The sequence below is a fragment of the Lineus longissimus genome, chromosome 4 (assembly GCF_910592395.1).
Source record: "Lineus longissimus chromosome 4, tnLinLong1.2, whole genome shotgun sequence".
NCBI classification, from domain to species: Eukaryota; Metazoa; Nemertea; class Pilidiophora; order Heteronemertea; family Lineidae; genus Lineus; species Lineus longissimus.
In genome coordinates this window covers 17,410,444-17,426,093 of record NC_088311.1, presented here as the reverse complement: position 1 = coordinate 17,426,093, position 15,650 = coordinate 17,410,444, and the positions used below count along the sequence as shown (strand labels likewise).

At 40.4% G+C, this 15,650-nt stretch overlaps 1 protein-coding gene across 1 annotated transcript in view; it reads right to left on the bottom strand.

Annotated features, from left to right (window-relative positions):
* LOC135486296 (serine/threonine-protein phosphatase 6 regulatory ankyrin repeat subunit B-like) overlaps positions 1–15,650 on the bottom strand; it is a 66,436-nt gene that overhangs the window by 15,447 nt on the left and 35,339 nt on the right. Inside the window, exons 6-17 of the mRNA XM_064768985.1 lie at positions 15,353–15,451; positions 14,698–14,799; positions 13,436–13,636; positions 12,878–12,976; positions 12,274–12,375; positions 8,053–8,253; positions 7,490–7,618; positions 6,636–6,764; positions 4,591–4,806; positions 3,040–3,240; positions 911–1,009; positions 318–419 (exon numbers count right to left, since the gene is read on the bottom strand). Of these exons, the coding sequence (XP_064625055.1) occupies positions 318–419; positions 911–1,009; positions 3,040–3,240; positions 4,591–4,806; positions 6,636–6,764; positions 7,490–7,618; positions 8,053–8,253; positions 12,274–12,375; positions 12,878–12,976; positions 13,436–13,636; positions 14,698–14,799; positions 15,353–15,451 (1,680 nt within the window). The remainder of the gene's footprint in view (positions 1–317; positions 420–910; positions 1,010–3,039; positions 3,241–4,590; positions 4,807–6,635; positions 6,765–7,489; positions 7,619–8,052; positions 8,254–12,273; positions 12,376–12,877; positions 12,977–13,435; positions 13,637–14,697; positions 14,800–15,352; positions 15,452–15,650) is intronic.

Genomic DNA, 15,650 nt, shown 5'->3' with positions numbered 1-15,650 from the left:
AGTTAAAGCTTTGGATTTTTATCGTCTGATAGCAACTACCTGGTACGCGCTACGCTATCATCAGACTTTTCACTTTAACCCTGATCTATCCTGAAACCTTTTTCAGTAGACCTCAGACATTGTCAGATGGTGCTGCCCCGTGAATTAGCGCTACAACCTCTGAGTGGTACCCATTTTTATTCCTGGGTGGAGTAAGGCCAGTTAGGCAAAGAGACCTGCCTACAGTCTCATGCTCACTATGAGGATCGAACCAGGCACCTCTTGACCGCTAGTCCTCTGTCCGAGCCACTACCCCACAGCGGCGCATATAAACTCACCGTATTAGCCATTGTGACCAATTCTGGTTTGTACTTGAGGAACATCTTGACGACATCTGAGTGATCGTTTTCCGCCGCCAGATGGAGTGGTGTCTGACCGTGCTGGAAGAAAAATCAACTCCATTTAGCAATGTTTAGAAAAATAAAACAAAAAGAATACATATAGCAAAGCAATTTTTAGCTCATACCAATATTCTAAAATGACCCGGCAATCTAGGGAATTTCCATTTTAAACCCCTTTTTGTGGACTTTTTGTGACGAATTACCTTTCCCAACACATTTTTTTCACCATAATTTTATAATTTTAAAAAGTTTTTGACACAAAAAAGGTGTAATGAGTAATAATTGATAGGTCTTTTTAATGAAGAAGCACCCTATTTATCTTTAAACTGCAAAAAATCTTTCCGAAAAAGTACGCTCTTCAGATTCTCAAGAATTTTACAGTGAACTAGGCCCTAGTTCTGACCTCAAAATGATCCCCTCCCCCAAGTTCCAAGTTCCCTAAAGTTGTCAGGCTTCTTAATTTGATTTGTTTGATGTCTATAACAAGACAGCAGGAATGTGCCAGCCCAAGAAATATAAATTTAACTTACCACATCCGTTGCATTTGCATCAGCCTTCATCTTCAGCAGGGTGCTGCATACCTCAATCTGCCCATTTTGCGCAGCCATGTGCAGGGGCGTCTTCTTAGCCTAAAAGGTAAAAGACATCTACAGTGGAACCTCTCTTAGCGGACACCTCTCTATTAAGGACAACCTCTCTATTAAGGACACTAGTCTTGGTCCCAAATTGGTTGTTTCCATTCAATTTGACCTCTCTAATCAGGGCACCTCTCTATTAAGGACATCACTTGTCAGTTCCGAGGGTATCCTTAATAGAAAGGTTCTACAGTATACAAGACTGAAAGCACTTGGCAAAAGTTTATTTTCTTTTTTTAGTTGAAATAAGAGGTTGGCTAACATAGAATTTATCACAAAATCTATCAATTATCAGTAGTAAAAAGCAATCAAAAAAACTAATTGAACCATCAGAAAGTGCCGATTAAGACCTTTCTGATGAATTGTCATGTCAACCGGTAACAGTTAAATGTTTTGATAAAATGTTTGCCCTACTTATTAACAAAATTGAAGTTAAAAGCCCTGAAGTGATATATTGCACCTACCAGAGGAAGAGCATTAATGGATCCACTGGGTAAACAGTTAAATTGACATAATTCACCTACCAGCGAGAGAGCATTAATGGATGCACTGAGTAAACAGTTCAATTGACATAGTTCCCCTACCAGCGAGAGAGCATTAATGGATGCACTGAGTAAACAGTTCAATTGACAAGGTTCCCCTACCAGCGAGAGAGCATTAATGGATGCACTGAGTAAACAGTTCAATTGACATAGTTCCCCTACCAGCGAGAGAGCATTAATGGATGCACTGAGTAAACAGTTCAATTGACATAGTTCCCCTACCAGCGAGAGAGCATTAATGGATGCACTGAGTAAACAGTTCAATTGACATAGTTCCCCTACCAGCGAGAGAGCATTAATGGATGCACTGAGTAAACAGTTCAATTGACATAGTTCCCCTACCAGCGAGAGAGCATTAATGGATGCACTGAGTAAACACTTAAATTGACATAGTTCCCCTACCAGCGAGAGAGCATTAATGGATGCACTGAGTAAACACTTAAATTGACATAGTTCCCCTACCAGCGAGAGAGCATTAATGGATGCCCTGAGTAAACAGTTAAATTGACATAGTTCCCCTACCAGCGAGAGAGCATTAATGGATGCACTGAGTAAACAGTTAAATTGACATTGTGCACCTACCAGCGAGAGAGCATCAATGGATGTGCTGAGTAAACAGTTAAATTGACATAGTTCACCTACCAGCGAGAGAGCATTAATGGATGCACTGAGTAAACAGTTCAATTGACATAGTTCCCCTACCAGCGAGAGAGCATTAATGGATGCACTGAGTAAACAGTTCAATTGACATAGTTCCCCTACCAGCGAGAGAGCATTAATGGATGCACTGAGTAAACAGTTCAATTGACATAGTTCCCCTACCAGCGAGAGAGCATTAATGGATGCACTGAGTAAACAGTTCAATTGACATAGTTCCCCTACCAGCGAGAGAGCATTAATGGATGCACTGAGTAAACAGTTCAATTGACATAGTTCCCCTACCAGCGAGAGAGCATTAATGGATGCACTGAGTAAACAGTTCAATTGACATAGTTCCCCTACCAGCGAGAGAGCATTAATGGATGCACTGAGTAAACACTTAAATTGACATAGTTCCCCTACCAGCGAGAGAGCATTAATGGATGCACTGAGTAAACACTTAAATTGACATAGTTCCCCTACCAGCGAGAGAGCATTAATGGATGCCCTGAGTAAACAGTTAAATTGACATAGTTCCCCTACCAGCGAGAGAGCATTAATGGATGCACTGAGTAAACAGTTAAATTGACATTGTGCACCTACCAGCGAGAGAGCATCAATGGATGTGCTGAGTAAACAGTTAAATTGACATAGTTCACCTACCAGCGAGAGAGCATTAATGGATGCACTGAGTAAACAGTTAAATTGACATAGTTCACCTACCAACGAGAGAGCATTAATGGATGCACTGAGTAAACAGTTAAATTGACATAGTTCACCTACCAACGAGAGAGCATTAATGGATGCACTGAGTAAACAGTTAAATTGACATAGTTCACCTACCAACGAGAGGGCATCGATGGATGCATTGTGTGTCTCTATGAGTAACTTGACCAACTTGTTGAAGCCATTCTGCGCAGCAAGATGAAGTGGCGTCAAGCCTAACTTAGACTTGGCGTTGACGAACGCCTTGTGCCAGAGGAGGACGTCAGCGACCTGATCATGGCCACTCTCCGCTGCCAGATGAAGGGCAGCTTTGCCATGCTTCAAGAGGGAAAAAAGAAGACATTCATTTATAGGGTGTGTGACTTTAGATCTGAATAGTCAGTCAGCTTCATCAATTTAGAGAGCATGTCAAAATTGTATTGGGACCAAAAAAACAACATTGCTAGTCTTTCCCTGACCTCCCCCACCTCCTAAGAAAAAAGTTTTCAAGACTGTCTTCTTGCATCTATAGTTTTTTGTTAGTTGATGTCAAGAAGATAAAAGAGACAAACATATGATGCTATTTTTGTCCACCCCTTTCCCCCTGGACAGTAGGTGTTCGTTTTTTGGTTCAATTTTGACATACTTCCTTAGAGACAACAAACATAGTACAAGCTAATTAAAACTGACTGAAATATAAGCTACTTTACAAAGTTATATCAAGTCAATTTCTTCATGGCACATTAATGCTCTGTCAAACAGTCAGGAGCAATATGTGAGTCTGTATCAGTAAAACAGGGAATGGTCTGAAGGAAATTTATCACAAAGCAAAATCATTAAAGTGTTGATAGAGTAAGAGGAAGGGAACCTGCATGGAAAAAGTGTGTAACTAAACTTCACCAAGTCTTCCTCTAATACAAGTGTCATGAAATACACAGAAGAAATCCTAAGATGATGAATTCTAGTATTGTTTTAAAGAGGTAGGAGATCAGAACTGCTTTTTATTACTGTAGACACAGTGAGTATTTATAACAGCCCAGAAACTTCTGAGTGGTTTTCAGGTCGCTCATGGCTAATACGGGCCCATTTATGTTTGGCTAGCCATTTCCCTACAAAACAGCACTGGTCCATGGGGGTCACCATTTACATCATGTGACATCACAAGATGGTCAATCTCATCATACAAACCTGCCATGGCAGGCTGATACCATGAACACATCTCCCCACCTTTAGTGATGTGATGACTTCCATCTTGGATTTTACACCATATGAAATCATTTTCACCAACGGTCAATTTAGATATCTGATGTATTAAGTGGGTGGCAATATTTCACATATGTATGGTCAGACATTGAGTGATTTCAAAGTTGGTTTTAGTGTTAGTGTTAAGGATTTTCTTTTGCCTCCGGTTCAGTACACAACCGAATAACTCATTGAAAATATACTGCAAAACCAAGATATATTTTTTATCTTGGTGTTACAGTAGGTTTTCAATGATTTAATTGGATGTGTACTGAACTAGAGGCAAAAAATCCTTAACACTAACACTAAAACCAACTTTGAAATCACACATTGTGTCAGATGTGATCTATTTTGATTGTGTCTCACAGGTAAACTATTTTAAAAATATCTAAACTGCAATCTATACTCTTTAATTGACAACAATAATTTTAATTTCAAATCAATTACCTCATCAAATACGTCCACCCTTGCGTGATTCTGGAGAAGAATCTTCACAATCTCTAGATGACCCTGCTCACTTGCCACCAGTAGTGGGGACCAGCCGTTCTTGGCCTGGTTGTTGACCGCAGACTGCACAGTACCTGAGCCAATGTGTGTAACTATTTCTAGTAGGACGTCTTCATTGCCGGCTCTTGCGCAATAATGGAGGGGTGTTTCTTGAGTCTGAAAAAAAGCGACATTAATTTCAGAACATTCTATTTCAATTGTGGGTCCTCTTCATCTGACACTACAAGAAGCACTCGCCAGCTTATCAAACTTCAAACTGATATTCGTACCTGACCCATTCTGGCAGTCATATTGCAATCAATAATTGTGTTTCTCATTATTTCCAATGTGATCTAAAAAGTCAGAGATGCTAATTTATCTATTGCCCTGTTAGTGACGTCATTGCAGGATAACTGAAATCAAATGTTAACCCTTTCAGGACAAGTCTCGCAAAATTGCGAGCACCGCAATACCTCCGTTCTGGACGAGTCTCGCAGAAATGCGAGATCGACGATCTTTTCACTACATCGGTTTTCCAGTCATTTCTAATGCCGATCCGCATTTTCTAGGGGATTTCCGACATCCTGGGAATACCTTTTCTATTCATGCCAACTTTATAGTGATATTTGCAAAGCCGATATTTTGCTTTCAAAAACTTTCGATTTTGGACGACAAAAACTTGAAAAATATCCAGTCCAGAGCGGAGGTTTAGGAAAAAAATATTCAGTCCTGAAAGGGTTAAGCCATTCAGATTATATAGAGCAAACTACTATTATTTGATAGTAACTACTTGTAGTAGTACAAGTCCCCCTTGCATCATTTACCTCTTAATATTTTTGATGCAATTAACTAAATCTATAAAACGAAGTGCTCATTATGATTAGCCATTACCTGCAAAGACGTCATCTAAATGGCCCTTAATGCGGCAGTATTTGACAGAAAGATTTTTGGAGCAACATTACTAAAATAGATCAAAGCTTTTGAACCAGTTTGAATTTTTTCATTAACCTCTTGACTATCGTCGACTACTACAGCGGTCGTAATCAAATACACGCCTGAGCAGTTGCTATAATAGACCTTTATACGGTGGCCCATAGAGGACATGCGTTTATTTTCAATATATTAGAATATTTTTCTTTTTACAATGCGTTTTTTTTCTCTCGAATTACAACCGCCGTCGGATTTATTTCTCACCGCCGAAAAAATAATTCCCACCGCCGGGTAAAAAATAATAATTCCCGCCACCGCCAAGGAAAATAATATCCACCGCGGTGGAAATTAATATCCACCGCAGTGGAAATAATATCCACCGCGGTGGAAATAATATGTTTACAACCACGATTGTGGCTGGACTAGTATCAGGTCAAGGAGAGTATTAACATGAGAAAGATCGGAGCGGGAGCTAATTCGTTATTGACACCGGGTGGATATTATTTCCACCGCGGTGGATAATAATTTCCACCGCGGTGGATATTATTTTCCTTGGCGGTGGCGGGAATTATTATTTTTAACCCGGCGGTGGAAATTATTTTTTCGGCGGTGAGAAATAAATCCGACGGCGGTTGTAATTCGAGAGAAAAAAAACGCATTGTAAAAAGAAAAATATTCTAATATATTGAAAATAAACGCATGTCCTCTATGGGCCACCGTACCTTTGTGTGTATTGTTTAGTATGATCTGGCTCGACTCTACTGGTGGAAAGTGACGAAGGCATGTCGTCTGCTACCCACCAACTTGTCCTAAGTCGTATAGATGGTGTTGCAGTGGCGGCAAAGATGGAGGTTTTGCCAGATGCACGTGGCTGACAATAATACCAAAAAGGACCAGTATAGTCAAGAGGTTAAAATAAGACAAAGTGCCGCACGTCAAATCTTTACACCATGAAATAGGATCACTGAGGACTTTAAAACTGAAAAACCTTCATTTCACGATCAGTATGACAAAGTGTACATTAAGAAAAACCGGCAAACAGGACTGAAAAAAAATGAATAAACTCAAAAGCTTACATATTTCGACTGAATGTTGGTGTCCCCAGAATACTCCAGTAAGACCCTGATGGTGTCTGTGTCCTCAAACTCATGATGTGAAACACTTTTGGTCAGCTCAGCTGCGTAGTGGACGGGTGTCTCTCCTTCCTAAAAGATAAAGTTGCATTTTAAATCAGGGGTCACAACATGAGGAAGTTTATAGTGTATCGCTTTATTCAGTTAACAAGAGGCCCAAGGGCCCGACGCTCTGCTTAAATATAGCTAAATACAAAATGGGCAAGTCACACTATCAGCCATGACCTTGTAACCTTGAAAAGAATGTTGAATCAAATACCCCAACATTTTGTGATGCAGTCACATGAGAAGAAAAATCATGATACAAAATCAAATCAATCAATCAATCAATCAAATCAAAATGAGGGTGCTTAGTGCCAGTATCCACTAAAGAGATCGGTGACACTTTATTATACTGAGTGTTACGGGGTCATCCCAAATTGTAAAACAATCCCATCCTCTATGCTATGACTCAACTTATGTAATATAATTCCTTTGTATAAATAACAAATTAAATTGTTATCTACTACATCAGCCTCAGGTACTTCATGTACACAAGCAAATTACCCTTTAAGAAATCACTATCGGACAAGCTTGTAAAACCTGTAAGCGTTATGGCCAAACAACTCCTATCTCCAAACCATTCCTAATTTTAGCCAAAAGCCAATGTCAAAACCTGGTCATCTTGCCATAGTCAGATAGTTGGTAGTGCAATTGTTGGAGCTAACATAGCCCACGCTTTTTGCAACCCGTGACACTGAGCAAAGAGATATGTTTTTAAGTGACTTTAAGAAACTTTCCATGGATGTGACACATACCAAATTCTGTTGGTTGACAAGAAGCACTGCATCCGTTCTTGATTTGTTTTGAGCAACGTACTGGAGGATCTCATCAGCCACGTCACCATGGCAGAATCGGACTGCTATGTGGAGGGGGGTCTCACCAGCCTGCAAATGTGAATCGATGCATTAAAGGGACACTATAGGCAGCTGCTAGGCAGGCAATGTAAAGTTACACAAAGTCGCCAATAGGGGTCTCTCACATCTCACAGTAGGTCGAAATGATTCACGCTTGTACGAGGAATATATTTAGTGCTAAGTCTGACATGACCAAGGGTCCTTACTGTGTATACTAGTCACTTGAATATGGCCAAATTAGCCCCTCTCCTCCTGCCTATATCCCCCTCTTTAAAGCTAAAAACCTGTGTTAAGTGTCATACAGGTATTTTCCTTTTATGACATGAAATGAGCGAAATATCCTGGTCATAATTTCGATTTCTTCAAAACACTGCCACGTAAACCTTTTGAAGACGAGGGCCATGATGTAATAGTTACAAAGCTCACTCAATTACATGTACTTCTTTGAGAAGTAAAGCCATTACCTTTGATTGCCAAGTGGGGTCAGCGGCCTCTGCAAGTAGAGCCTGCACCATCTTGAGCTGACCATGCCTGGCCGCGATATGCATTGCAGTCTCGCCATTCTCTTGGACTGCATTCACATCTGCACCACTCTTCAACAACATATCAGCACATTTCTCACCCTCCTTCACCCTGGATGCGATATGAAGTGGAGTCTCCTTGGCCTAGAAATAAAGACATTTCTATTCAAAATGATCAATTATCACTTCAATGTAACATATGAATATGTATTAGGTTCACTGGTAGCAGCCAATAGGAACATCCTGTGCCATCTCTTACCAGGCTCTGTTATGTAATGCTACCAGGGGAACCAAGGGGTCCTTTCTGTAGAGAGGGAGATTAGCCTTGGTACTGGTCAAGTATAGACCGAGCAAAGGAAGCAAGAGGAAATAAAGAATATCAAGGATATATATCGCGTTGTCATTGAGTTGGAACCTGGAGGGCGAAAGCCCATACATTACATAAACAAGCCTAATGTTCCAGTTTCAATACTTCACTTCTTCTGAGAAGTAGCTAGGTTTCTCGAACTACAGCAACTAGTATAAAGAGGCCACTTTATTTAAACCTGCCAACACAGATGTCTATGGCATACTCTAGTTTCACTGATCTACCCTCACCGAAAAGCAGTGTGATATCAGTCAGGATTCAGTCAGGTTGCAGTGTTACCTCACATTTTTATGGCAGTGTTGAAATCAGTGGAAAGCAGTCATAGGGAGTGTTTTTCAGTCACGCAATACCAAAGCATACAGTTATACAGCAATCAAAAATAGAGGTTAGGGAGTCATAAGCAGTGGTAAGACAGTCAAAATCAGTGGTAAGGCAGTCAAAAGCAGTGCTCATTTAAATATTTAGGCTGACTGATTTCCACTGCTTTTGACACTGAAAATGACTCCCCACTATGCATTATGCACAGGGCTGGCAGTGGGGTTCAGTGTTAATTTAAATATTTCGCAGCACACTGAATCCACACTGAAACACCACTGATTTTGACTGCCATTTCCAAAACCTCTTGGAGGGAGCAGTCATTTTCAGTGTTAATATGAATAATTTATTTAATGGCATGCAGGCACGGATGCCGAGAGAGGTTTGGGGGACGTGACCCCCCTGTGCTGATGACAACCAAAGAAATTGTTCGAAAAAGCAAAAACTTCTAGCGAACTGTTACTTTTGCTGTCCTGTTTGCGTCCAATATGGCAGTGATGACGTCATCTGCACAAATAGAGGACATCGCCATTGCATGATGACGTGACACAGTAAAAAGATGACAAATTCACGTCCTTGACCTATGTCATTGCAAACTTTGTCATAATGACAGTGATCAGATGGGGTTACTAGACAATTGAAACGACACATGGCACATAGCTACTGTCAGTGATGTCAGGGATTGAAGCTAGATCAAATTGACGTCCAAATAAAGTAACTGCACGCGGCCTGTAGAATAATGATCTACTGATTGATGTGTATTGAGCTCCCATGCAGATAATTTGCAGTGTATGCATACATTACAATTAACACCTATAGGGGGTAGTTGATAAAGTATGGAATTAGTGAAACCTTGGAAACACTGATAAACCTTGGAATATTCAATGTAAACCATGGAATCACTGTGCAAATAGCGCGGGAAATCGGGTGCGTTCCTTCCACGATTTATACCCTCCTAACTGACAGTCTCGTCCCAGCTGACTTTATTGATAGCAATTTGCCAGTTAGTTCAGAAGCCAACATTTTTAATGTGGAGGATGACGTCATCAATTGGCAATGCGCTGTGGTCGTTAAAATAATTTATTTCTCTTCAATGGAAGCAAAAATTAGTTTTTATGATTGTTTTGTATTCCATAGACGATAAAGTATTATGCTCGGTACTAGATGCACGAGATCATAGGACAAACACACACGTGAATAAAAAAACCGCTTAGAACTGGTGACGTCACAAAGATCTCTGCATCCCTCGATGCGTACTGGAAGATGTAAGAAATCGCTCACGGCGAAGGAAATTTTCATCCGCAAACTTCGGTAATAAACATACATGACTAGGCTTCTTTTATTCATCGTTTGTTATAAAATATCAGTCAATCATAGACAATTAGGCCTAGACATAGTCGTCAACCTTATCCATGCATGATGCATGACAGGCCCCCAACTTCCCAAGCAACTCGTCTGATCGAAAAGGCCCCGCGTGGTGGTGGCGTATTTATAAGCGGAGCGCTATTGGTCCATATTATGGGTGTGTGGTGGGCGTGTCTTCCCATATTTGGGAGATCAGTACTGTACACTGGAGGCGAGGTACAACTGGGTTGTTCTAAAATATAGACTATTGAATCGGATATGCGACAGATTTCTAAATTACCATAAAATTCCGATCTGATCATGTAAGAATAAGCTCCAAATGTTGATTCGTAACCACGTTAGGTTCGAATGGCATTATTTCATGTTTTTATGCATTTTTAGGACTGATTCCAAGGTTTATCACTGGTTCCAAGGTTTCACTGATTCCAAGCTTTATCAACTACCCCTATAGGGCCTACAGTAGATGCATGAAGATACATGCAGATATCTTGCAGTGTATGCATGCATTACAACACCTATAGGGCCTACAGCCTTCTTGATTTGCTGAAAATACAACTTCAGTGTCTGTCTAGATTACCCTTTTTGCATTCATTTGGCTCCTATATGTGTTCCAATTCAAACTGTATAAAACTCCCCTCTTCTCATATTGAAATTCGGGTAAATATCGAGAAATATGAAGAGCTACCATGATTTCTTGAATGTTTGACTATCAAATTCAAACTTACTTGAGCTTCCTGTCTCAGATATTGCATTATGGGTGATATTTAACACTGAATTTGACTGCAATTACCACTGCTTTACACTGCCATCAAGTCTTAATCTCACCAGTCATAAAGCAGTGGTTTTCAGTCATGTTGAAAATGCCACGGGTTTCGATCAGAGTTGGAGAAGTGGAAATCAGTGGTCTTTCAGTCATAAGCAGTGTTTTTGAAATACGTCGTTCATAATGATATGCAAGTGGCAGTGCTTTGCAGTGGTCTTTCAGTCAAAATCAGTGGTATTAAAACATTAAGAAAAAATGATATGCCTAAGACAGTCATATGCAGTGGGGGTTTCAGTCAAAAGCAGTGTGATGCAGTCATTTTCAGTGCACTGCCTTTCGGTGAGGGTAAGACCGGTTCTGAATACTGAATTTGATGCTTTATATTATGCGCATGGTTGTTTGATGTCATTTCACATGCTCAATTTCGAAAGACAATGAGTTGGTGTCATCAAGTTGTCTGCTGTTCAAAATGCAATGTTCTTGAATTGGCATTTGACTTGATTTTTAAGAAATTGATCAACTGGTCCTAGACTGTTCCTGACTGTGCCCACTGGGATTGGATAGATATACTAGATGAACTGTTTTTAGTGGGCAGCAAGTCAAAAAACGCAAAGAACCACACTCGGCATTACTTAAGTTCTGTGAGAGGATAAGAGGACTTCTTCTGAGGTCTGGTTATTCAGATGTAATCAAATGCATAGGGAGTTCAAATACAACATTCTTAGAAATAAACTTTCTGAGCTTTCAAAAAACCTTTTAAGTTTTCTCAGCAGACACCAATGTGAAACACCGTAGAGTTTTTTTGATAAAGTGAAAACCAATAATGGTTTTTGAGATTCGGGTAAACCTCGGAGCCGGGTGTTGCTCACTTCATTGAAAAACCTTGTTGTTGTTGTTGTGTAGACATCAGAGAAGTGGAGGCTCTGGATAACTCTGACACTGGCCCTTCTCCCTCCAACAAGTCCGTCAGCGCCACCAGTCCCCTCTGTGTCATGGCTCCTGTCTTCAGTTGTATGGCCAACTGTCCACGGGTCCCTAGCAGGTGACACATGGCACCGTCTCCTCTCTCTGTCCATCTCTCCAGCATCCTGTCTCGAGACCATGTAGACCTTGAGTCTAGCTCCACCTGGTGTAGCCGGCGCTGCAAGCAGTTGTTGACATCCCTTGGCATTGGGTCCAGGTCCCCGAAGATATCGGCGCTGCTTGCCCTCAACGGGAGCATATTTGTGTTGGCCCAAAAACCCATTAAAATTTATTTCAAGCTAAAAACCTTTCTTACTAAAAGTCAGTTTCCTAGGCTGAGATAATCAGGATTTATAAATATATAATAAAAAAAATAAAAAATAATACCTACCTTTCCTCCCTTACTCTCAACCCTTGCTCCAAATCCAAGCAACATCTGTACCACCTGTGGTTTACAATGCTGCACTGCGATGTGCAGCGCTGTGTAATTATCCTGAAATTAAATAATATCATGTCACAAAGATGGAGCCATCCTCTTTCCTTCAGTCGCTGTATTTAAATCTCAAATCAAACCCCATCATAAAAATAAATCAATTTTTGTGGTTTAAATCAAGGTTTTACAAACAACTATGATATGAACCAATTTATTTTTATGTTTTTCTCGTTTAGAATGTGCATGGTAGATACTGCCTAGATGTGAGAGAAGTTATGGGCCCTGTAGTGGGTCTGAACCCCTCTAAGGGAACACAATTCATATTTACTGGTGGCTCAGGGAAATAGAAATGCAATTATACACAATACCACAGTGCTGTTATTATGCATGCAAATTTGCTGAAACTTGGTATTCATAGTGACTGTATCTGACTACACAGCAGCTTGTTGAAATTTATATATTAAGTATATATCAACACAATTTGAAAAAATTCAAATTCAGTTACAAATTTCAAATTTTTGACTAACGGCATTGGCCCTTGGGTGCAAGTTTTACCATCTACCTTAGTAAGAGAATCAACAGCGGCTCCTTTCTGTAGCAGTGCCTTGACAACGGCAGTGTGCCCTCGTTTGGCGGCAGCATGGAGGCAAACAGCACCAGCCTGAAAGGAGGGAGTAAAATGACAATAACAAGAGGCCCCAGAGTCCAGGACTCAGCTGATATAATTTTATGATACTCAGTCACACAGGACTCAGCTGATATAATTTTATGATACTCAGTCACAGACTAACAAAGCATACAAAATGTCACCTCTGATACTTTTCAAGTTTCCTTCGGGCTTGCATAGGCTTTGCATTGCACTGACTTGACTTCCCACCAAGAGTAACCAACTGGCATTTGCCCCCAACTGAATGTTGCTCCTTGGCATGATCAACAGTCTGTGTTTTATCATGGAAATAACTGAGGGCAACAAAGTTGAAAATGGCTGGTGATGTGGCCATCATTGGTGCGAAACAGTCATCTTATAGTGTGATAATGCCGGATGAGATGGATTATAGGAAGATGGCTGCTGCAGCGGCCATGTTTGAAGTGTAACAAGGTTGATTTTGTCCGATCTTACCTTATTTGGCATATGTAGTGGTACCCCTCTCCTCAAGAATGTCAGGGCCGTATCTGGATGACCATACTGGGAGGCGATGTGCATCAACGTGCTCCCATCTTTAGTCCTCGCCAAAACATTGGCACGGAATTTATCCACTAGAATATCCACAATGCTTGTGTGGCCTCTCTCTGCAGCGATGTGGAGGGGGTTACGATCATACTGAAATATTGTAAGTATATTCGACAGTTGAGTATCGGTGGTGGTTGTGCAAATGACCTCCATTACCATACAGTAGTACCTCTCTATTAAAGACACCCTCGGGACTGACAAGTGCTGTCCTGATTAGAGCGGTCTCGTGATTAGAGAGGTCAAGTTGAAAGGAAAGAACCTATTTTGGACCAAAACTAGTGTCCTTAATAGAGAGGTTGTTCTTGATAGAGAGGTGTCCGCTCTATTTGTGCAACTTTTCTAAATTGTCGGACTGCTAAGACTTGGACTGTGACTCAAGGAGTGAGCAAGGAGGGAAGCAAAGGTTCATCATGTCCATGTACCTCATTGTTGCTTATACATGTTATCAGCTCGTCATAGACTTTCTTTCACTAAATCAATGTCTTTTTGTCAGAGTGTTCAATTACAAATTAGGAATGTTCAGGCACAGCACAGGGAAACTACGGAATCTACGAATCTGCTCAGGCTCACTTAACTCTTTCAGTGGCCAGGATTTGGGCATTTTTGGGCATTGTCACTACCCAAAATCTCACAAAAATAACTGAGATACACTCATCAAAATCCTTCAAAATCTTTGTCTTTAGTACCTCCTGTTTCAATAAAACAGCAGTAATAAGTAGGGGCATACTAGGATTATGTTCTAACATTTTTAAGGGAGTGGTATTTTTGGTCGATTTTCACCATTTTTGTGGCAGACCACACCCCACCCTCTCAGTCGAAAAAAGTATTCAATTTGGACGCCCCAGGCCAGAGAAACCATTATGAAACACTTTTGAGTAGCTGGGGACATCTGGTTTCGTCTGGAGGAACTAAAATACCTTAAAATTTAGGTCGTACATGTACGTTCTTGGGCACTGAAAGAGTTAATAGCAATAGAGCCGCCCTGACCAGACACACTGATCTGTACTCACAAGGTCCAAGCCCGCTATAAGTGTGTAATCACAAGTGGCTAGTTCACGTTTAAATAAAAACACCTTACACATAAAGAATACAAGACATTGATAAAAGTTTATCAGCTAAAGATGCAGTCAGGATGGTGTTTTCCATCTTACCTTGTCTGAGATGTTAGGGTTTGCCTTGACTTGATAGAGATACTTAATGAGGGTCTCATCTCCCTCCCAGGCCGCTATGTGCAGTGGACTCTGCCCATCCAACTGAAAGATGGATATCACATCATCATCATCATATCATTATCGGCGTCGTAACCCTATTGGATTTTTGCTGGAGGTATAGAGTCCACCAGAGGCTACTGTCCACCTATCTGGGATCCTTTCACTCGCCCTGACATGAACACTCAGGTTCAAGGGACCACAGGTTTTTGTCTCATCTGAAAGACTATTTATATTCAACATCAGACAAAATATGATCAAAGTAAAAAATTTCATCATGAGTCTGGTCCCATAACCATTTGACTACAAAGTAGGCACCGTAGATAGTCAGGATACATTTTTTCTGATCAAGGAGACAGTCATAAAAGAACCTTGTGTGGCTGCCTAAAACCTGAATAACTTTCAATGGGTTAAATAAGATCTATAAGTAAGTTGATATTAGTCCTAAATCTATCTTTGATGAATGAGAATAAATAAATGAATAACTTACATTTTGTATGTCCACATCAGCACCATTCTCATTAAATAAGACCTAAGTAAGTCGATATTAGTCCTAAATCTATCTTTGATGAATAAGAATAAATGAATGAATATTTACATTTTGTATGTCCACATCAGCACCATTCTCTATGAATAATCTGGCAAGGTCAACATCACGCCTCCTACAGGCCAGGTGTAATACTGAATCACCGGTTGTCTGAAATGATGGAAACAAAAGATTTCCTTTAATTCTAACCCAGGTGATTTTTTACGTGTGATCAGAAAACTGGGCAATTTTGAGAAAAATGACCATTTTGATACCTTCACCAAAGAGAAGAGTATTCCAAGGCTTTTTTCTTCATAACACAGGAAGAGTGTTCAGTTTGCTTTATCAGTAGCACATTACTGCTATCAAA